This window comes from Corvus kubaryi, unplaced genomic scaffold (assembly GCF_017639235.1).
Source record: "Corvus kubaryi isolate FWS band 111438036 unplaced genomic scaffold, C.kubaryi_AGA036_p1.0 76, whole genome shotgun sequence".
Classification (NCBI taxonomy): domain Eukaryota; kingdom Metazoa; phylum Chordata; class Aves; order Passeriformes; family Corvidae; genus Corvus; species Corvus kubaryi.
The window spans coordinates 1,638,841-1,662,680 of NW_024582063.1; the positions used below are offsets into that span (position 1 = coordinate 1,638,841).

The 23,840-nt window shown below is 42.8% G+C and overlaps 1 protein-coding gene across 3 annotated transcripts in view; it reads right to left on the reverse strand.

Annotated features, from left to right (window-relative positions):
- Positions 1-467: 467 nt before the first annotated feature.
- The window catches only part of LCLAT1 (lysocardiolipin acyltransferase 1), a 113,197-nt gene continuing 89,824 nt past the window's right edge, over positions 468-23,840 (reverse strand). For all 3 annotated transcript variants that reach the window (XM_042051614.1, XM_042051613.1, XM_042051612.1), the window contains one exon: positions 468-4,607. In XM_042051614.1, coding sequence (XP_041907548.1) covers positions 4,099-4,607 — 509 coding nt within the window. In that variant the 3' untranslated portion in view covers positions 468-4,098. The remainder of the gene's footprint in view (positions 4,608-23,840) is intronic.

The window sequence follows — 23,840 nt, forward strand, 5'->3', positions numbered from 1 at the left end:
AAGACTTTTATCTCACAGGTGCAAACTTGTTATGCACAGTCTTGTTCTCCACACTGAAGAAAATATTTTGAAATAGGTGTCGTAGCATTCAGCCAATCACTCTGGGAGGTGTATGGTCAATACATGTCAATATGGTCAATATCCAATAATGTCATTTCTCTATCGTGAACCAAGTTATATAAATGAGGTGATAATTAATTAAATAACCCCATTTATCCTGGGCTTCTGTGTTGTTATTCGCACCGTCCCTGCGGACAACAGTGACACCTTTACATGAAGAAGCTGGAAGGGAGGGTAGAGCCAGATGCCCCTTTCCAGCCTCCCATGGAGAGATGGCGGATTCTTCTTCCCTCAACAGCCACAAACCATGAGTGGAGCATCGAAATGGACACCAGTCTGCCTGAGCCAGTCAGCCATATGACTGAAGACAAGTGCAGTAAAAAGAAAAGAGCAAAATTAAACACATGCAATGCTTCAGGTCTTTATTGTTGCTGTAGAGTAACTGGTACATGGTTAAAACATTCTAATAATATTATCAGTGAAATCTGAAAACTAAGGCTTTCTCCTGGTGTTTCCTTTCACACAGTGCACATATAAAATCAAGTTATAAAAACATGGATCATTTTTAAACAACACCGATTGATGCAATGCACAAAACTAGGAACTACATCTCCTATGATCAAGACAACACCTTACAGAGCAGCTTTGGGCCTTGCAGCTTTGAAGCCAAGATAAAAATGTCTTGGCCTGACATGCTGCTACCCAGATGAGCCTGATGACACACACAGATGGCAGGATTTCAACCTTCTGTTCCGAGCAGAGAGAAAGAAACCCCCTGATGCTGATGAGGAAACATTTGATTGAGCAAAGGGGAAGCAGCGTCCTTAAAACACAGCCTTGATCCCAAACAATATATACAAGACCCAGCAAGATCTGTAGGTCCTGCAGACAGAGCTCAGAGGTGCAGCTGCTGGGCTACGAGAGAAGGTGAACTGGGACAAACCAGCTACTGAGACGAGTCCCAGTGCCAATCCATGTCTCATGGAAGAGGGTGATGTGATTCCTGGAGTACTAGCACCTTTAGCCCAATAGCATTGAAAAAATTTCAAAGTGATTTACCCAGCACAGAATCACAGAATGATTTAGGTGAGAAAAGATCACTGAGTCCAACTGTAAACCCAGCACTGCCAAGTCCATCACTAAACCATGTCCCTAAATGCCATCTTGGTGATCTTTGAAAAGGGAGACAGGGTAGGAACAAAGTACTCTCCAAGAAATCTGTATATTAGAACCTTTTGAGTAAAAAGCTACATTTTCACCAAAGGAAAAAAAAAAATTCTTCCCCCAGTTCCTTAATCACTTTTTATACAAAGAATCTTCTCTATCCACAAAGTTTTTAGTTTTTGTTCAACATTTTTCCCATCTTGCATTTCTAACTGACCTGGAAAACGATGCACATAATCTAAACATTTACATCAGACACAAACCCAACACCCTTCCCTGTGAGAGGAGGATTCTTCACTCACCACTCACTCTGCATCACGGGCATTGCAAACGTGACATTACCAGCTGACAAGCAGATTATTCTTTCTTTGATCCAAACATGTGAGAGAGGAAGACAAGTTACAGATTTTGCAGGATGTTTTTACCACATTACAGTAGGTCACATTTTTGGCTCCAGCTGGGAGAAAGCCCCTTGTAAGGGTCAACGATGGATTGCATTGACTTCATTTTCAGAGCTCAACTTTAACTACACACAGACATAAATCCTGTACTGTGCCATGACCAAGACTCACACTGGTGTTCCTGATACATTTGATGACACCACAAAGTTCTCTGAATGACTGAGAAAAGCATAGCTGGTATTTTATGTCACCAACACATGAACCTGTCCTCTGAAGTCATTCCTGAAGATTATGTTAAGGCTATTGGAGTAGGCTGCCTATGGTTACTCCTGGTATGAAAGCACAGCCGTGGCTCAGGGCAGACTGGAAGAAGCCTTTTAGGTCTCCTCTGCATTAACCACAAATGAGGCTTTTAAGTTTTCCCTTGCAGTGGGTTACCTGAATGTGCAGGGTATTAGCTGAAGAAAAACCAGGCTATGGAGGTTTAAGCTGCAACCATGCCTGTGATATCACAGAACTGCTTTAAAAAAAGACCTCAAGGCGCAGAAATGACCTCCTTCCCCTCATGACAATGCAACACCAGTTGTCAGGTACACAAATACAAACACGAAAAAATCATTAAGAAACATAACCCTAAATAGAAACCTAGTTTTATTATTTTTAAGAAAAAAGGGATTAAAAAAATTGGAGTAAAACAGATGGCTTCAAGTACTTTCCGCATAATAAACTATTAGTTTTTATAAGCATAGATTAAAAAAGACTTGTCACCTTGCAAGGGACAGCTGAATAGAGGCTGGTGATTCGTTCAAAAAATGGTCTTTGAAACAAACACATTAGACAACATGCTTAGTGTTGTAATTTAGAAGCAAACAGGTGTGTCCACCACGCCGACCCAACACTTGAGATATGCAGCACAGTACGAGATACATTTTGCACTCTGGACTTGCATATTTCACAGCAATGCCAGTCAACAAACGGAGCCAGGCCATCTGGGTCCAGCTCAAACAAGCCCTCATGCAATAAAGAACAAACACTTAGTAAGTGAGGAAGGTTTTGCAGCAATACAATTGTCAAGTTGCCTAAAATTTTTGAGGTTGCAAAACAATCTAACCTGAAGACCTGAAGTGTCTCCGAAGTGCTGGCAATGTTTTTGTCTTTTTCTGTGTGAGCATGAATATTACTTTTATTATATATGACAAGGGATACACTTGAAAGTGCCTCGTCTAAGACTTCAGGTTTTCTGAATGGCATGAAAATAAGGGAGAGTTCCATAATGTGAGCCCCAGAAGAACCCCCCAAAAATTGCGAAGGAGGTTGAAAAAGTGATGTCATCAGGCAAACAAAGCCAGTGTGCAAAGGGAAGATGCAGCTCTTCCCTGTGCTAAGTCTAAAACCCAAACCCATCTCTTGTACCACCAAGGAGAGAACTTTTGCATTTCAACAGGTCTGTCTGACATGCACTGAACAAGCAGTCTTCCTGCTTATGTACATGGACACGTGAAATGCCAAAGGAAGCAATGTGAAAACCAAAATTAATACAAAAAAAAAAAGGTATCTTGCCTACTCTAAAAATGAAATAAAATGCTTTCAGCCAAAGAATGTCTACAAAGATACAAGGAAACCTTTTTGAAAAACATTTTCCAGTTACTCAGAGAGGAACAGCTATTTCTGCCTCTGTGAGAAAAAAATACCATTAAACCAATAAAAACCAGCTCCCCTATCCTGCAGCTCTGCATACTACAGTAGGAACAAGTCTCCCACAGCTAACAGGGAGACTGAAACAGAAAGAAACAGTGAGAGATAAAAACTTAGCTGCACAGGTCTATTAAATAATCAGCAAACACTTAAATGGAGACAGAGCGAGCACTGTACTGTTTTCTGTACTATGACACAAGACTGCAAGGCTTGAAAATCCTCCTGAGTGACCAAGCCAGAACAGTTGAATAGTTGGTAGGTTCAGTAGTGTTTGGAAAAGCTTATGCAAAAATATTACTTCAAAATAAGTTTGAGTATTTGAAATAGAAAAAAGAAACAGAACAACTTCTCCTTCAACTTTCACCTACCATCAAAACTTACCAGTTTTCCAAATCCGGTGCTTACTTCATGCCAATGTGACTACAAAGAAATCATACATCTGCCTCTCTTAGCCAACTGTTTGGGTTTCTACATGAAACTTCAGTGCATGTCACATTTATTAATGTCCTTATGATTGTTCAATAATCCAGCAATTTGTTTCCTAATGACAGCAGAATGCAGTTGCTAGCTGCTTGTGAGAGCAATGTCGAAATTACATTCAGAGATTAAAAACTACCATTTTCACGTGTAGCAATAACTAACATTTTTCTTTCTCTTCACAGAATCATGTGCAAATGCCTAACAATGGTGATAGTAAAAGACAATTCTCATGCAAAAATTGTTCCCTGTGCATCAAATTTTCAGGGCATCTCAAAACCACCCTTCCTCGACCCCAGAACTAATTGATTTTTACTTTCGTGTCGTGAAATTTCTGTTGCTTTTTAAAATACCGATGGCAAGCGAGTTCAATGAGTTCCAGCCCACCAAATATCTTTTGCTGCACAACGAAAAAGACGACCATGGCTGCAAAGTACCACTGTGCAAAGCTGTACAGGTACAGCAGCACGAGCATTCCCAGTGGGAACACCGTCCAGTACAGCAGCGAGGCGCACTTCACCGCCAGGACCCTGAGCTCCGATTTACAGGGCGGGACAATGCTCTGCCCCGTGGCACTGAAGCGTTTTCCACCTTCGTAGAAGTGTCGCAGTCTCTCCTCTTTCTCTTCCCAGCGCTTCTGGCACCAAAGCTGCAGCTCCTCCTTAGAAGTGGGCACTGTCTCTATGGAGTATCTCTGGACGTGGAAGTGAATCTCCTTTGGGAAGTTTCCTTTCAAAAGGTGCTTCTCTGTCTGAGGAATGTTTTGGGGGTATGCCACAGTGATGTCATGGATGGCATCGAGATTGTCACCTAGAAGAAAGGTTTGGGGGAAAAAAGATGAATACAGATCATGCAACACTCAGAACACTAATCTGCTTCAAGACATGAGTGAAAACTGTCCGAATTATGGCAGAAATCCCAGAGATACATTAACTATGCAGACTGTGTTTCACCCGCTAGAGTATCTGAAGGCTGAGAGGTTGAACTTTTCCCAATCACTGCACGTTCTGAATCTGAACAAAAAGCTTTGGGAACAAGATTATACACAGCACACACTAATGCAGAATTACAATAGTAAGAGAATTAAGTCAAATGTAAAGGAGAGAAGATGCACATCTGGTCTTGGAAAACAAGAGCTGTATGTGAGTCTGACGTTCAGCTGTTTGGGTGAAGGGAGCATAGCTAACCATTCAAACAGCAATTGCAGAGTAGAAATTCAAGGGGATATTGATGAAAAAACCCCTACTCTTCATTAGCATGCCTGATTGAGCCAACATTTTTGAAAGGATATCAGTATTGCCAAAGCAGGGCTTGCTAGAGCATCCCTTGTACTAAGTGTTTTTACATTTTGCACTTTCTAAATACCGTCTTTATCCCCCAGCCTCTGAACAGACATTCTTTTTAGATTTCATAAAGTAAATTCTGCTAGTGTAAAACTGATCTAAAAATAGGCATGTGGTGCACTGGACGTTGCATAACTGTTAAGTTCTGCCAGCAGTGATTTATGTTGCTGTTTTTATTTGGCTGGCTGGCTCAGGGCAAAATAGAATTGGAGACTAAAAGCCGTCTCCAGTTGCAGCAATTGAAGACCTTTGTTCTCACAGATGATGCCACCTCTTGCAAAGATGATCAAAACCTACTCTTTAGCCTCACTCTTCGTTTTCATTTCCTCCCCATCCCTGGCATTTTGGTTTTCCTTTACAGCCCTAAAAATGACAGGGCCAGAATAGAAAGTTACTTTAAAAGGCCATGTTCAAAATGATGTATCTAAAGTTCAACTCCAAATATCACAAGAAGGGGAAAAACCCTATTCAGCCTTCCAGAGTATTTTATGATTGTGCTGTTTTGAAACGATCTCTCGGACAGTTTTGTGGCAGGTTACTTGGGGTTTTAAAGAGATTTGTATGGCTCCCTGGAGGTCTATCAGGGAAAAACTCAATATTCCATCTTTTGTCTAGCTCTGGGATCACCTCTGAACTGAGCAGAGAATCCCGGTATTCTGCACAGGTACAATCTTTCAGATCTCCTTCCAAGAGATGCCAAAATTGGACATGCCTTAGATGCCCAGCCCTAGCAAAGGGAAATAATGGTCAGCCTGTTGCACCTTAGCACAAAACATTTTAGTTTTGAGAACAGCTTGCGCTTTTCCTCCCCTATTCCAAATACTTCTACCATCAGAGTTACAGCCATCCTACAGGACAGACATCCACCCCTTAGTTCCTGGCCCAACCAGGGGAAGGGCTGCTACATAAAAAGCCTCCAAGAGATTTCCGTCTCTTACAATCTCCTTCCGCCCAATCCTCCATAGCTTCCCAGCTCTAGTGGAACATAAAACCTACACACTTTACCCCAAGAGGGAGGCCAGAAAGGTCCAGTCTTCCTGATATCCTTGCATCAAAAAAGCCTTTTATAAGAAGAGTTTTTGGCTAGATGAGTTTCTTGTACACCTTGCAGTCATTCATGTCTGGGCAGCTGAACTATCAGTCTGCCAACTACATGAACTACTTGAAAAATCAAGGCTTGACATTTAAGGGCCACTGGCATACAGATCACAGATAATAAATCATCAGATATGCTTAAGACACAGATTTTCTGACTCTGTGCAAGCAGCACTAGCAGGACTCCCTGCACTCACACAGCTGGTCTGATCTCTTTGGTATGCAGGTGTATTTCTCTCCATGAATTCCTGATCAGAAATAGGAAAGCCTCTACTCCTTGCCTATGGATCCATAGCATCCCCAGACAAGATACCTTCCAGTGGGGCTTCCCACCAGACTCTAGAAGGTCTAGACTACAATATGGCTTCTTAGTCAGCCAGAACAAAGTTCAGAGCTGCACACAGGAGGGTGAATGTTACTTTTTCCACATGTGGGGAAATTGAGGCAAAGGAGGTTTACCTGGCCTGCTCTGTGTGTCCAGCTGGAACCAGTATCTCCTAATTCCAGCTGCAAGGTTCATCTATGAAAGTGTATTTTACACAAGAAGAAAAGAAACATCAAAGGCAAATTTAGCATATCTGAAAGAGCAGAAACATCAGAAAGAGAGAAGACCAGAATACCGGGTTTTGTATGCAACAGACCCCTTGCTTGGGTCATACATATTTAAGAACTCCACACAAATGGCAGCCTGAAGCTTTAATTCCCTGGCAAGGCAAGTTACAAGACAATCTGCTAAGAGGAAGAAAAGTCACCACAGCAGATGAAGGTAGACCATTCATGAGAAGGGACAAAATTCCCTTAGGCTAGGTTTAATCAGGCAGCTCTGAACCTGCATCCTTGGAGCATCTTTACCGTCTCTTCCCCTGTGAAGTTAGGCTGTTGTCTCTGCAATCTGGAGATACCTAACAGCACGTGTTTCAGGTCAATAGCAAAGTGCCAGTCAACCAGAAAATCAAGTGATCCTAAGTGAAGACACAGGGCAGTCACTGACTTAAAGATGTTTTTTCCACCTGAATTTAAAGACCTGCTTCAAAAACCTGTTTCTGCTCATTTTAAGAAAAAATTTCCCTAAGGGAAACTGCATCATCCTACTTCTCTAGTAGGTCAAAAAAGAAATAAGCAAACTCAGATACTTAAATATCTGTTCATAGCTCAGAGAAGCTGTTGGAGGACAAAACACTTCTTGCAATATTTTTAGTGACATCTGAAGATCATCTTTGTCCTGTGTGTATCCATGACCCCTTGAGGAAGGAATGAAGGACAAAGGAAATCAAATAATGTTCAGAGATTTGCATCTGAAATCTAATTAAACTAAGAAACTGCCATTTAGGCTAAAATGTCAGGCAGGTAGCCCAGCTCCTCAGGACAAACAGAAACACCAATTTCAGTAGCTTTACAGTCTCAAGACTCTCTTCCTGCAGTAGAACTATGTATCCTTCATACCCATGAATAATATTTTGTCCTATGCTTTATTAAAACACCTCAGAAAAGGAAAGCTTACTGCAGTGCTCAGGAGTGAATATAAAGTCTGTTTCAAATTATTGTTAAGTGGCTGTAAACTGCACAACATGCAGACGATGATTAATCCATGTGGCAGTCTCCATTTTGGGATGACAAAATGCCTCAAAAGCACTATTCTTTAACTTACTGAACTTTCTGTGCCCTAATCAAAGTTATTTATATTTCAGCTCCGTTGATACACGACGTTACTTCAGGCGATTACAATGCACAGCTGGTTGCTTTGGGCACTGTGCTCAGAGGTGGCACAGGGAGAACTTGACCAGGCTCAGGATGAAAATACCAGCATCAGAGAAAGACACGTTTTTTAAAGAAACACCTCCAAGGAAAAATGAGGACGTTTTCCTTCACTACACCAGTTGTTCCATCAGAATTTTTACCCTGCAGTATCTGGTAGCCCAGTACAGCTCAGTTTCTGAAGCCCCCTGCCCCAGCAAACCCGAGCACACAATCCCAATATGCTCACACACAACACAGGTGTACTATACATGGGCACAGCCAGCTAGCCACGGGCCAACATGGACAGAAAACAGCTCTCAAGCAAACAAAATGGCCCCATGGTGTTCCCCTCTCTGGCTCATTAGGATAAAGACCTGTCAGAGGGAATTAGACACAGGCTGTGGATGCCTCTATTACTACTGCCTGTAGCCAGTCTATGCTGCAGCTGGCCCGGATCCTTGGTTCTCCCAGGTGCTGGTACACCTGGACACACGAGCCCCCAGGGCCACAGCCCTTCTGCAGTGGTGGTCCAGACTCCTTGCATGCACTGCTGACCTCTCCAGTAACTGGCTTTGCACACTGAGGGCCATCCAGTAGCTGGTCTTTGGATCCTCTCTTTTTCAGCTGCCTGTTCCTTCCTTAAACATCCCACCATAAGCCTTGTCCAAACCCCAAATGCTCCTCTTTGGCATCCTGTAGTGACTCCCAGAGCCCTGCCCCAGTCCGTAAGGTGATGGACAAGGCCCTCTCGCTGTGACAGGTGTCACTCCTGGCCCATGGGCTGATGGCCCCCCTGGGACAGCCCTTGGAGGAGCTGGACTAAGGGTTCTGTTCCTCCATCTGAGCTTTGGGGTTTTCCCTGCCTGCCCTTCTGCCTCTGTGCTCCCTTGTATGGGTCCAGACAAACCTTTTATCTCATTACCTATTATAAACTTTACAACCAAGAGCCTCTTACTAGGTTCAAAATAAAGATGTTACAGGTAAACTGAAAATTACTTTTAATTGTGTGTTCAATAATACCATGACAACACAGTATTTTAATTCTAGGGGAAAAAACCTAGCCTGAATATAAAAGGCAGGATTAAATTATTTTCAGCTTCCTTCAAACACATTCACAAAGAGAATATTGCAGTGCAGCTACAATTGCAGACAACTGCCAGAGGTGAAGCTCAGCCCTACAGCACGATCCCAAATAAGTGGAATAAGCCCCTGGTCCTGGATGGATGGGCCCTTTCCCTGTGCTAAAGCATTGCTTGGGAGCTCAAGCACAGCCTGTTTCTCAGTTCTGACTCACACCAACTACAAGGACACTTGCTCCTACCCAGCAATGCTGAGCAAGCTCACTGCGAGACAAAGAGATCTGTACAAACAGGGACTCGAGGGCCAAAATGATTCAGAACAGGAGCTCTGAAAGCCAAAATGACCACCAGTGAGCTAAAAAAGATGATGGCCCCAAGGCAAATCCATGCAATGAACTGCTCAGACTCTCAGCAGCCTCAAAGGTGAATTCGAGTCTCCTTAGCATTAACAGGGGTGGCTGTTACCCATTTCTATCCCTAGAAAGGATCTCGGCAACCCTAATTTGTCCTACTTTAGTTATCATTGACATTCCTTTAAACCTTACAAGGATTATACCATCTCTTCCCCTGCTCTGATCCAGCAGAGAGGATACTATTCTTAACCAGGGTACATCACAGCAGCAGCTGATGAGCTGCTGAGCCACCAGGGGAGAGGCACACGGAGATGCTCTCACAACAGAATATTCATTCTTCAATTAAGCTGCTCTGTTGAAAGTGGGACCTCTATGCGAGGCCCTTATCCATTCATTCCATCTCCCAGCTCAATGTAACTGCTTTCTGCTGCAAAGTCCCTTCACTGCACAGCTCCAGATATTTCATACACTTCCAGGCTTCCATAAAACACTGGCAGTCACTCGCCCACCTATGCCTTAATATCCTCCACCCTATACATATTTCCTTAGGAAACTCGACAGGAGGAGGCTTGGCACTTCTATAAATAAACTGATCAGCAAGGTCATCAAAGAAAAGATAGAAACAAGTAGAAGAAAACTTGTCAGGTTATCCAATATGTGAGTATTGTATGTCAGCCTTAGATACACTTTTAGACATTAAAACAAAAGCCATCTAAAACTGCTTACTGGGAAATATTACTGTCTTGGCTCACGAGATTTAAGTGATTTTTCTCTGAGAACACAGTATCAGGAGGGAGCAGCTTCAAGGATTTACAGCCCCTCCTGGGAAGTATCATGCTTGTGAGGATTTAAAACCTCAGGCAGCCCTCCTTAAAGCAGCGGTGTCAGCTGGGGTTAATCTAAATCACTTTCAACTCAGTAGTTATTGGAAATCTTTTTTAGGTAAGTGTGGCAATCAAATAAGCAAACAAAAAAAGACAGAATGATAATGCTGGCTTTGATTAACAGAGAAGAGTGATCCTGCATACCAATTCTTTCTATACCTATCTGATTTTCCACTGGCATTGTGATACAAGGAGAGAGGGAGACCTTCCACCTGCTGACACGAAGGAGTTAAGGACACTGCACCTCTAGTCCCTGAGGGTGGGAGCCAGGGGAAAGGACAGCCCTGTCTGCTTTCTGCTCCCCAATAGGAAGGAAATGTGCTCTGGGTGCTGCATACAGGAGTAGAGGACTACTGGGATTCCACCCCAGGAACCTCCAGCCCAGATAGTAAAAAGATCAAAAGATCCAAGGATATGCTCACAGCTATCAGCAACCATTACATGTGCTTAATTCTTCCCCTAAATACATTTAAATCACATCGTTTTGCAGCCTGATGCTACATCTCATTAATGTGTAAACAATACCACTAACTGAAGTTGCTGAGAGAGTGGTGGTAGGGAGGGAGATCAGCTTTGACTTTGAAATCTCTGTAAATACCTCATTTAATTACTTTAAGACCAGACAGAACGTTATCATCATCTAATCTGATCTCCCGAATGACATAGGAGCTTATGCGGAATGCTTTTGGTTTTGCCATGGGATGTGGTGAGACAGACATCCGCACTGCCCTAAAGCTTTTACCATGAGATAAGCAATTCCCCGTACTAATCAGGGGGGCGTGTATGTGTCTGCGTACATTATTTTTGTACTTCTACTTCCTGACCACGTAACTTGGCTAAATTAGAGAGCTGTCTGCTCACAGAGGTAAGTGGTGGTATGATCTGTCAACTTCGTAAGTTGCTCCTGAACAAACTCAACCTACTCAGTTTCTGAAATCTCAATATGAAACGTGGCTTTAAAAGCTCAAATCCCTTTAACAGCTTTTTGAATATCTTCTAATATTTCAATATACTTTTCAAAGCCTGGGTGCTGGAAACAGTAGAATTTTCAAAAAATGGCCTCATTAAGTCCATACACAGGCATCTAGTACTAACATTCCTACTTGCTTCTTGTTTTTCCAGTCTTACCTGTGATAGAGCCTGAGATTCTCTCACCCCAGGCTGGTGTCTGCTAATTGGCTCCACCAGCTGCATCCTGGGCTGCATCGAAAGCAGCGTGGCCAGCAGGTCTAGGGAGGGGATTCTCTCCCTCTGCTCTGCTCTAGTGAGACCCCACCTGGAGTGCTGCATCCAGCTCTGGGGTCCTTGGCATAAGAAGGACACGGACCTGTTGGACTAAGGCCAGAGGAGGCCATGCAGATGCTCAGAGTGCTGGAGCATCTCTGCTACAGATAGGCTGAAAGAGCTGGAGTTGTTCAGCCTGGAGAAGAGCCCCATGGAGACCTCAGAACACCTTCCAGGACCTGAAGGGGGCTACAAGAGAGCTGGAGAGGGACTTTTTATAAAGCATGTAGTGACAAGACAAACAGGAATGGCTTTAAAGTGAAGGAGGGTAGGGTTAGATCAGATAGTAAGAAGAAATTCCTCACTGTGAGAGTGGTGAGGCACTGGCACAGGTTGCCCAAAGAAATTGTGGATGCCCCATCACTTGAGGTGTTCAAGGCCAGGTTGCATAGGGCTTGGAGGAACCTGATCTAGCGGAAGGTGTTCCTGCCCATGGCAGAGGGCTTGAAACAAGATGATCTTTAACGTCCCTTCCAACCCAAGCCATTCTATGATTTTTGATTCATATTTATTGCTTGAACACATCTCTCCCCTTGCCCTCTCCATCAGTCAATTAATAAGAGGGACCGCCATTAAGCCTGCCAGCTCCCTTGCAGCTCTCCAAACCGAATCAGATGGTTTAATATGGAGTAGTCCAGTTATGTTATGAGAAGTCAGTACTGTGGGAAACCTAGGAGCAGACCAAGAAGTATCTTATCCTGATCTGCAAGTTAAGATGTATCGAGTGCTAAACTGATCCTTAGTTTGTGGATTAATCTGGACGAAAATACTGGGCATGGGAGTTGAAGCCAAACACAGAAGATTCAGCTCAGAATTATTGCAGGCATTGTTTACACATTGTGCTTTACAGGATATATACAAGTATGGGTCGTGGTGGTGGATTTAATGCATTTCAGGACAGCTTACAACCCCCACCAAGGTTTCCCAGATAAAACTCAGCCTTGCCACCTCTCCAGACACAGGGCCTCTTGACCCTGCTGCTGTCAAAGTCACAGCCAGCTGGTTTGAAACATCTCACGTGGCTCCTGTCAACACAAACCCATTAATGACTTCAGGAACCGAGGCTGCTTGTTTAAAAAAGAAATCTCTGTGCAGATGAGGGAAGGATGTGCATGGCAAGGTGGGGATCCGGCCTTGGCAACAGGGAATGATCCAGTGGCTCCGTCCACAAGACTGCCCAGGAGCTGCTGCTCCTCAGTCTTCCCTCCCTGACTCTGAAGGGTTATTTTACAAATTGCAAAGCAAAAGCTGGTCGAGCTATAAATAAAACACAAAAATATGTGGAGAGAAGGGAATGAAGGGATAAAGGGGTTGGAATAACAAGTTATTTCAGTCACTAGAGATGACCAGGCAAAACTGACTCACCACTCTTTACTCTATCATTCCCAAACTATATTTATCAAATCCAGATAACAAAAATGCCATGTTTATTCCTTTGCCTGCATATCTGCTCTCTCCCAGCCTCCCATACTACAAGTCTTCTCTACACACACATGTGGGATTTGGTTTTCAAAGGTATGTTACAAGTTAGGTAGAAGAAGACACGCTGTTTCTAGGCTTATAGGACACCATTAGTTTTTCAAACAGAAAAATGATGTTTCATGTAACAGAGAGACACTGACATTCTGGTATGCAACTTTCCAACTCCTCTGAGCTCGAACATGCATTTCCCGGCAAACTGCCAACCAGCTCAGACAAGAATCACAATTACGCTTGAAATGAAGATAATTTACTACACTTCAGTGAAATCTTTTCAAAAAACATCATGTGTACTCTACCTTGTCACGATAAGATGTCTTGCCAGGCAGGCAAATGTACCTAAATTAGGAAATGGCTGAGTTATTTTTATTTTTTAAAAAAATGCTAAACTACTCATCCAGGTATTTCTGGAAAGCTAAGTATCATTACAATTAAGTAAAAATAAGACACCAACTACCCTTAAAATAAATCATACACAAACATATAGAGCTTATTCTTATCTTTAACATAACAGACTATCCACCTAATTCTTCTGTTATTTGTTGGGCATTTCAAATCCCTGGGAGTCTGAGAAAGAAGTAATCCACCCCTGTACACTTATTTCTTTGCTGTCTGCTTGAATGAACAATCTCTCTCCAATGCAGATGAAATTAAGCATCAATCTCTGCAACAGAAAACACATTCCTATTTGAGGTAATGCAGTTCTACCAGAATCCAGCTGTTGTATCTGCAATTTCCACTGCCATTTCTGACTGGCCTCACTGAGTTAACAGTAAAGCAAAACACTCTGGAGCAGTTTACATACACAACTGTCATACCAATGATGCTCAACATTGCAGGATGTTGCTGCTAGGTAAACAATGGAGCTGGCTTAAACCCTGGAATTTTTGGAGAAGAAAAGTGGTACATTTTTAACGATGCGAGCAGTAGCAGTAGGTATGAATTGCCATGTTGTAGTACAACAGCATATGCAGGCTTTTGGGATCCCAATTAAAACACAAGCATTAAAGAGGTTATACTTCCCAGTCTCCCTGGTCTTCTTATTAGGTGCTATTTATTTCCCTCAATTCTTCCAAAACCCTTGCTCATACTCTTTTCAAATGCTTCTATCTCTTTTCTGTACTTCTAGGACTTGTCAGGATATAAGGTAGGAATTTTCTCATAATTTTCTCATAATTTTTAAGCACTTGCACATTGCCTCAAATAAATATTTGCCAAAACTGCAGACTGAGCATGCAACTTATTTTGAGCCTTGTCTTTGGTAAAGTCACTACAAAACTAGTGTGAGTCACTGTGAGTAGAGGAAACTAATTCACCACAGATACTCAGAAGGAAGCAGTTGTGGCAGTTCTTGCTTGGTAATCAACAGCTCAAAGTGCACCCCACCTCCTCGGAAATGCCATGGATTCTTGCTGTCCATCAGCCCTCACTTCAGGCCCGTGGAAGGATGGTGCTATGAATAGCATAACACCATCCACTGCTGTATTGCAACAGTAGCAATTAGTAAATAAATGATGACTATTAGAGAAAAGACATTTTATTCTTGGCTTCTAGTGCATTACAACTATTCTTTTTCGTAATTCAGATATGAAGGTCAGCTTCCTTTCCTCACTTTACTCTGTTTCTCCCTTTTTTCAGTAGCTACTGATGAGTACCCTTCCCTTAATTCAGTGCACTTTGCTATCCGTCCTCACTACCCACAACCAACCGCTAGAGAGAACTCTTCAGCTATGCACTGACCTAACACTGCCTCCAACCCTGCCCCTTCACACTGTCCCAGGCATCACTCAGGGGCCTTCAGCAGCCCCAGGAAGAGCAACCTGGAATCAGGAGACAGCTCTGATTCCATGAAATATGACGGATTGGCTAGATGATATACCCAGTACCATTACATTTGGGATACCTGACACTGAAAACGCATTTTGAGATACTTGATATTACAAATACGGCCCATCCCAAACCAAAACACTAGATGAAAACATACCCTGCACCAAAAATAGAGTATGAACTGGATATTGAAAAAAACACCTGCTAGCTGCCACCTCAAATATTTGGATGGAGTGCTTCTGCAGATGTCCTGAGCCGATCTCTTGCACGCCTCACCGATTTGTGCTATTGCCATTCTTGGTCACAGTGGTTTGTTTTCATTTCTGTGTACAAAGCAGGAGGAATGCAGAACAGCACCAGCAGCCCCACAAGAAGGCATAATTTCAGCACACAGAAAACAGTGATGCTTACAAGCTCTCTCCAATGGATATAGACACTAAAGCCATATCACGCTTTAGTTTCACCTTGATTTTTAAACCCAGGACAAGGGTTTTGCTCTGAAAACATTTCATTCTCTGCTGTTAGAAGAACTTCTGTCAGGAGCATCTGTTTTATTATCTGAGTTTTCAGCTGAGGCATATTTACATAGAAATGAGCTCATCTATACATCTCCAGGAGAGAAAATGGTTTGGGGTAGAAAAGCACTCAAGTCTGAACTCAGCAGCAAAGCCCTAGTCATGAAAGAGTCAAGGAAACAGAGCCTCTAACATACTTTAATCTTCCCTTCTTTATTGTAACCCTCTAGATGTAACTTAGCCCTTTGAAATTCAACTCTAACACTGCTAATTCAATTCCCATGGTTTTTTTCCACTGCTGACTGACCACACAAACCATAGAGCCCCCTGAAACACGAGTGTACAGCACTGAGCAAAACAGGCGTTTAGACCCATGGCTGCCTGCACCAAGATATGAACTTACAGTTCCCAATCCCCTGGTGCTAAAACAGTTTCCACCAGACCACGATACACACAAGTGAACAAATCTTATTAAATTTAATCAGACCAGTACTTGGGGGAGCCATCTTAATCAGAAAGGGATTTAATGAAAAGCCGCAACGCCAATGAATACTCTTTAATTACGACTGACTAATATTTATCCACAAAGAGGAATTTGTTTCAGGATTAGTCTGAGACCTGGAAGAAGCCAACGACATCAATTTAATAATGGAATGCCTAATTAAAGTATAATGGAAACCTAATTGTGATATACTGCTTTGTAGCGCACATGATTTATTTAGAACAATTGCTTTTCACTGGGCTCATTAGGGAAAGTTAAACAAAACACAATAGTTAAAAAGAAGAGGGAAAAACAGACGCACTGGAACTTCCAAGATGATTATAATCAACTGATGAAAGACAGTGACATATTTGTCAGATAAAACACCGCCATCCCTCTGCAGGCTGTGATTAAACTTTCTAAAAAGGATAATGATTATACAGTTTCTTTCCTTCCTAATGACACAGGATGAGACCCAAACCCTACTGCAGCTACGTGGTGGAGCTCCTCTGATGGAAATGAGACATGAAGCTGAAGGGTCTGACGGCCTTTGGATCCTCCTCATGGGTAGAAGCCTCGCACGCACACGTGCACCCTCCCAGCTGCGACGGAAGGAGTGAGGATAACCAGTGCAGACCCCTCCAGTCCTTCCCACCTGCAGGACCAGACTGCAGGACTGACTGTTCCTGATCAGGATGCACTTCTAAGAAGGGATGGCCCTACAGGTACCCATGGCACATAACTGAATGTCTCCTATTTTTTTTCCCCTAAATAAAAAATAAAAAGCTGCCCAATCCATTCTTATTGAAAAACCAAACATCCTCCTGATGGCATCCTGGTGGCACTGGCATGGTGGTCCCCGCAGGATACTGGGCTAGTTGTTACCCTCCCTTCACTCAAGCCAAGTTAAGGACATGCACTGTTTATCCTGCATCACATTTCTAGAGTGTCAGAGCAAACAGTGTTTCTTCCCTTCACTAGCAAAATTGTAGGAAAACTGAAGGAGGTGCTCCTCTGTCCTGCAGTGCCCTGCAGAAAATAGACATGGGGAGGTCCAGGAACAGATGAGCTTCCTCCGACAGTGACTGCTGGAAGCACAGAACAATTCCCTGAGCTCCAGCTCGGTTATGTTTAACTGGTGATGTGAGAATGGCTGTACCAATGGAAGCTGTCATGACAACAATGCCACAGAAAAGAGAAAGGGATGCTCCATACCACGGGATGTGTGAAAACACAGTACCATGGCCTTACAGATGCATGAGGGAGTGCAGCCATTTTAAATGCACAGCACCACAAAGATCTGTCTCCAGTGATAAAATGATTTGCTAATGTTTTTCCCCAACTACTGCTATGAGTGCCTGGACAGTCATTCCTGTGCCCAGACAGAAGTTGAATTTTGGGCACCCATCTTGTACTTCCACGTGTGTGATGCTGTCAGCCAGCAGAGAAGTAAAAACCAAATTCCTTTTGCAAGGACAGCAAAAGAGTCAGATACAGGACAGTGGTTCATCTTCCGATCTGGTCTTAATGTTGCAAGAACAAAGCTGAGAGAGACCATTTACCCCAGTATGCAATGGCCCAACACTGAGGCAATGTGTTGCTCAAGGCTTAGGGTCATCCTCTATGCTTTGTACCCTCATATTAAAGATGTGTACAGCAGGGGTGTGCTGGTTTTTATACTGATCAGAAGGCAAACCCATGCTGGCAGCTGAAGTCACAGATGAGAAATGTTGTAAATCCTTCTTGTACAGGCATCTTTGAACAGAAGTCTATAATCGATTTCCTGAAAACATCTGCTATAAACTTCCATTTCTGAACTCCAGTGGAACGTTTAACTCCACCAGCACTGCATGCTAGAAAGCTCTGAAAGCACTCATCACTAATGTTTTTAACATTGTTTTTTAACACAAATATGAGTATGTACATAACTAAACCACAATGAATAGGATCAACTTAGGCAGTTGAATTTATTTCATAGGAATTACAGAAACAAATGGCCTGAAATTTAAAAAGCCCATTGTTGTCAGTACACAATTGTTTTCCTTCAATATTTTAACTCAAGGAAAAATGTAGCCTCCTAAATTTCACACAGTGCATGGAGAGGACAATGCTTAATTAAGGGGAGAAACTATGTGTCACAACAGAAAATCCTTCTGAGCTATGTTTTCCACAAATATACTTTGCTATCCCTAACACATTTGAGTTCAGAAACATCTTCCCTCAAAACTACCTGAACAATCAATCTATCTGCATGTTGATCCCCTAAGGCTTACCACTGACAGCACAAAAGGCATCACGAAAATCCTCACTCCACAGGTTCCTCCACTGGGAGATCCCAAGGTGGACAGGAACAGCAAACAGATGAGAAACACATTGGGAGGATATCCCAGAAAATTCCATGTTCCTCAGCAGAACATTGCTATTTTCCCTCAAGTGCTCCTGAACATAACCCTGTGTACTACAAACAACATTTAGCCTTGCTAAATTCTGCCTCAGTGCCCACGGACAAGCTACACACCATCTGCACAGCCTTTAGGGAAAGACTGCTATTCCCACTCCTATTTGGACTATGGACACAAACAGCTGTGGAGGGCTTCAGGCAGGAGGGAAAGGAGAAGAGCCCTCCTGAACACCACTAAACACACCAACACCTCTGCTCTGGAGGAATGAGAGCCAAGGAAGAGACCCAGCCCAGGGCTGATGTAAAACTCTCTACTGCCTGCAGGAGGCCTTTGCCATGGTACAGCACGATGTCTTCACCAGCCAGGTGCAAATGGATGTCTCTCATGTTCCATCCCAGTGGGAAGGGAAAAGGCTGTCCTTACAAATGGGAACAAAGAAGTTGCCATTGGGTCATACAGCAGGTCAGCAAAGGTGGTGAGAGAGTGAAAGTTTATCTGAAGAGCATAATCTCTTTTCTGAGGAACAGTTAGGCTTTTCAAGAGCTGCTGAATGATGAACTGTCTGTTAGTCTTCCAAAAATAAACAGTGGGGTGGGTGATGAAAAATTCAGTGTAGCTTGGCTGGGCAAAGGTAGTTTAGCTCCATGAGGTAATTCTGGTTGAAACCTTTCTCTCTGTGGGCAAACACAAGCCATGGAGAACTTCAGTAGCTTTGATATACTTTTTGAAATGCATGGAGTGCTGAAACCTACAGTCCACCACTCAGTATATCTGCTGCCTAAGCAATGGTGACACAAACTACCTCCCACCAACTCTTCCATCTGCCCTGCTTCCAAGAGCACTAAAACAAATAAACACACCAAACAATAAGCAATTATAGCATGAATATCTCTGGAACTACACACACTTAGTGACTGAGACAAAAGAAATGCAAACCAAACAGCAAGACCTCTTATTTTTATTCTCCCAAAGCCATGTCAACCCACAGTCACGAGTTCATTAAGTGATGACAGCAACTTTAACTGTGTCGCTCTACCATAGAAACGGCCTTTCAAATGTCCAGGCTACAACAATATTCATTTGGCCATCTGATGACAACTGTCCAAACACCTGCAGTAAGTCATGTTTAGGTGGCCTGCACACCAAAGTGATAAATTCTTTGATTAGCTTATAAGACGTTTTGAAAGACAAATCAAAACACAGTGTTAGAAGAGTGAGTATGCTGCTGCAATAACAGCTAACGTCTCAGGTTACAAATGGAATATTTTTCTAGATCAGTGTGTGATCTGAGAAGTCGTCATAGTATCACTCCACTCACCAACTGCAGACATGAATGAATAATTCTATCCATAGAGTAAAACCCTGGCACACTTTGGCATTTTAAATTGACTAGTACATTGAGTTATGGCACTGCCTGTGATGAAATAACATTGTAGGCAAGGGACCCAAGATAGAAATGAATTGGCTACTGTCCATCTGTCTTCACTGACTTTCAAAAAACTTCTCCCTCGACACTAAGAGTGAAAAATTAGGTAGCAACATGTTTTTAGACTCGTTGGTAAATTATCTTACTTAATCTGAAATAGGAAACTTAACGGAAGTCTGGAACGCTAACTTTATTCACACCTTTTAAGCTATTTTGGCTACTTCTCAGTTACAATTACAGGGCACATTTCTCTATTGCTCCTTGTGAGAGCAGAGAAGTAGCAGAGATGTACACCGTAGTAGACTGGGAGAGTTACATCTCCACTGCTCTCCTGGCAGTCTCAGGGAAGGCAGGAGGCCAAATTAACTATCTGTTCCTAGTTACTTACCTGGAGCACTCTCCTGGGGCCAGCCGCAGGGAAATCCCACTGAGACTCCCAGACGGAAAACTTTGGATGTGTCCAGTGCTTAGCAAGGAAACCCTCCTCTATTTACTGTATTGTGATTTGGTGATCTTTGTCCTCTCCATCCAGGTTAACACCAGGCAGACCCCATGCATTGTCCAAGGTCCTTCACAGAAGAGCCTCAGCACCACGTGCCAGCAGGGCCTCAGTGGGATTTGTACAGTGCCTAAAGTGTCAGGATCTGCCAGGGTGGAGCAGGAGGACCATGCTGCTGAGTGTTGTCACCAGCCCAGACCCAAGTGTGCCATCAGAGCCCTCTGGCTGAGCACAGTGCTCCTGAGCCAGGCAACCAGCAGTGGGTCCTGAGAAGCCTAGACCCTGAGCTTTGGATTTACCATCTGCAACAGGAGTGAAAAGCTCATCCATCTACAGATGCCACAGGCACACTAACACATAATAATCATTTTTACAGCACTTGGAAATATACCCAAGAGCGCTTGTACTCTTAAAGAAGAACTGCACGCAATAAAAAGGGAAAAGACCAGATGAACAATTACCTTCCCTTGTTTTCCTGCACTGAAGACACACTTCTACTGCCAACAGTTGAACTTGAACTATGACATACAGTTTTGAAGTACACAACCAGAAATGTATCCTCTAAAGATGAAGATGACTAAATGCTGAGGAAGTATATATTATCAAGGAAGGATTCCAAAATTGAGAAGACCATCATTTTGTCCTGACATAAGCAGGACCTCAGCTAAAAATGCAGATGCTATAGCTACTATATAGCATATCTACATAGCTGCTTCTGATTTACCACACATTGCTTTCCTTTCATGATCCACTGTCTGAAAATGTTAGCCAGTAACAATACCTGTCTCATTTTTAAATACTGGAAAAGGGAACAGCAGAACAAAATACCAGGAAATGCATGATGCCTTGAATTCCTTACTCTTAAGTATACATTCTCAAACGGCTGTTTTAAGAAAATATTTACTTTTTCGTTGTTATGGTGATCATCTTTTCACAGCAGTTTATAAAAATAGGGATGGCTAAAAATAAAAATCCAAAGGAACCTAAGACACTAAAAAGGAATATGGCATGCAGATTTGCCTGCTTCAGAATAAATCTGCATATAGTGTCCTGCAGCAGCACGTTTTACAAAGGGAATTAAAGCCATGAAATTAACATTTTAATGAAGTAGAGAGACCATTGACGTCAGGACTACTCACTGATTGTTGCTTCCAGGTGGCCTAATGAGATGAAAATGAAGTTTATATCTTCAGCTAGTCTAAACCAGGCTTGTTTTGTGACTGTGATTGAATTTAAATGAGAAGATACTGCTGTGTGCAAACATGTCTAGGCTGGTAAGTAGCCTTATCAAATCTAGGCATAATAAATGCTTGATTTTAAATATTTTATGTTAAAAAAGGGGATTTCAGTCTTCCTTTCACAATTCAACACAAATGCAAAGCCCAAGTCTTATCATTAATTGTATAGCACGCCCCAGGTTTTGTGCTGGTCGCTCCAGGAATTCCCACATAAAATTTTTACTGCAAGATGTGCTTGTTTATCTATCCAGGCACAGAATACATTCTGCTTACGAAGGTGAAATAGGAAATTGTAAATCCAGCGTAGCCTGTGGATAACCCAGAATGAGATGTTTTGGCACCAGAGGCATGTCAGGCATTAAGGCACACTGATGGAAATGGGAGACCACCATATATTGTGAAACACAATAAACAAGGAACTGCAGCACATCATAAATTCCATGTTCCTGAATGCCTCTGAGAGTGCTGCGTTTCATTTTCTGTCTTCACTATCCATAGTGAATAGACATGTATAAATATTTTTCATTGTTTTTTATTAGAGGAATGAATTGATACAGGTTTTGCTTTAAATACCATATTTCTACCTAGAGAACAAGACAATCATCGTGCTGGGGACATACCCTCACAATTTCTGTGAAATCCTGTGAATAGTTAGTACTGTTTCACTTTTGACCCCTTGACACCATATCAAAAAATAAATAAAACCCAAAAGCCAGGCTCAATTCTTAAGACTACACATATTATTTAGGTCTAATTCTCACTTAATTCCTGGGTTGACACATCTGTGAAGTAGTCTTCAACAGTTCTAATTTCTCACTTCCAAAGATGTCCTGACATGCAATCTGCTACTGCTGTTATAACTGATCAGCAGCAAAGGCTGGAGCAGGGCTAGAGAAACCCAGAAAATAAATTGACTGGCCCTCCAACTCAGATCTTCTCTGTAATCTAGAGCTAAAGAAGAGCTACGAGGGGATTTATTTTAGATATTCTCTATTTTGTCCATTATAACATACATAGTTTTACGTTTATAGCAAGAATAAAGGTAGCCCATCAACAGCTCCTTGCTCGTTTTAAAATCTAAAAACCTCACAGGAAAGCCCCCTGTTCCTCTGCAAGATGGGGCCACTAATATTTACTACTTTTAGCAGACTGCCTGCAAGCCTTTTATAGACATCAGCTTTCCAGTCAAGATGCATCTCTGGATACAATATGTATATTTACATTCCTTTTTCCTTTCCCTTCATTTTTTCTTCCCCTTCTTTTTTTCTTCCTTTTTTTTCTCTTCCCCATGGGAACAAGGATTGTTGTACTTGGATTACATCTAAGGACTCTGTAACTAGGTTTAAAAAATGGCTCCACTGGTAATGTAACAGTCATACCATGCCTAAGCTACCCCTAAACCCTACACAGCATGGCCAAATAATCTTCCTGCCTGTGAAGGTGGAGATTTCCAGAAATTTCTTCCTGTTTGAGATCTTGAGATCTCGAGATCTCCAAGAGAGCTGGTGAGGGTCTTTTTATAAGGTCACGTAGTGACACAAGGAAGAATGTTTAAAACTGAAAGAGGGTAGGTTTAAGTTAGGTAGTAGGAAAAAATTCTTTACTGTGAGGGTGGTGAGGCACTGGCACAGGGTGCCCAGAGAAGCTGTGGCTGCCCCATCCCTGGAATTGTTCAAGGCCAGGCTGGATGGGGCTCTGAGCAACCTGGTCTAGTGGGAGGTGTACCTGTCCCTGGCAGGGGGTTGGAACTAGATGATCTTTGAGATCCCTTCCAACCCAAACCATTCTATGATTCTGTGATCTTACTAGGTATGAGGCACAGAGAGATTGTCTGGCAGGACTTCATGGAATGTTCTCCATGCCCTGCAATAGGAACTCGAACACAGGGAATGGGGACTGCTGGGAGCAGGAGGTACAGCTGGCAGACACATATTGGGGATGCTCATGCATCATCAGCACAATGACCCATGTTCTCACAGGCAAATAAACACATCTGAGCTCAGGACCACTCTCTGGCTCCTGGGAATACCTTGAATATGGATCTTCTGATCCGCTGCTTGCGCTCCTTTAATTGTGGGGACAACTGTCCTGGACAGAGGGCTAGATAAGAACGTGAATGTTCAGCATGCTACCATGTTGTACCACAGGCTACCACAGTGTAGCTTGTTCAGTCTGACAGCAAACACTTTTGCCCCCAAAAGGAGGTTTTAAGCCTCTTTTATTCTTGGGATGCAGGCGATACAGCAAAACCAATCCAGTAATATCCCATCTCTGAAAGGAATTATCTTCCTGTCTCCTGCCCCACACTGGATGCTCCCTTTACTTCTCCAGATCCTGCACTGAGTCCTTTCAGCACATGGAATCAGCAGAAGCCAGGCCTGTCAAAGAGCTGTACTCGGGC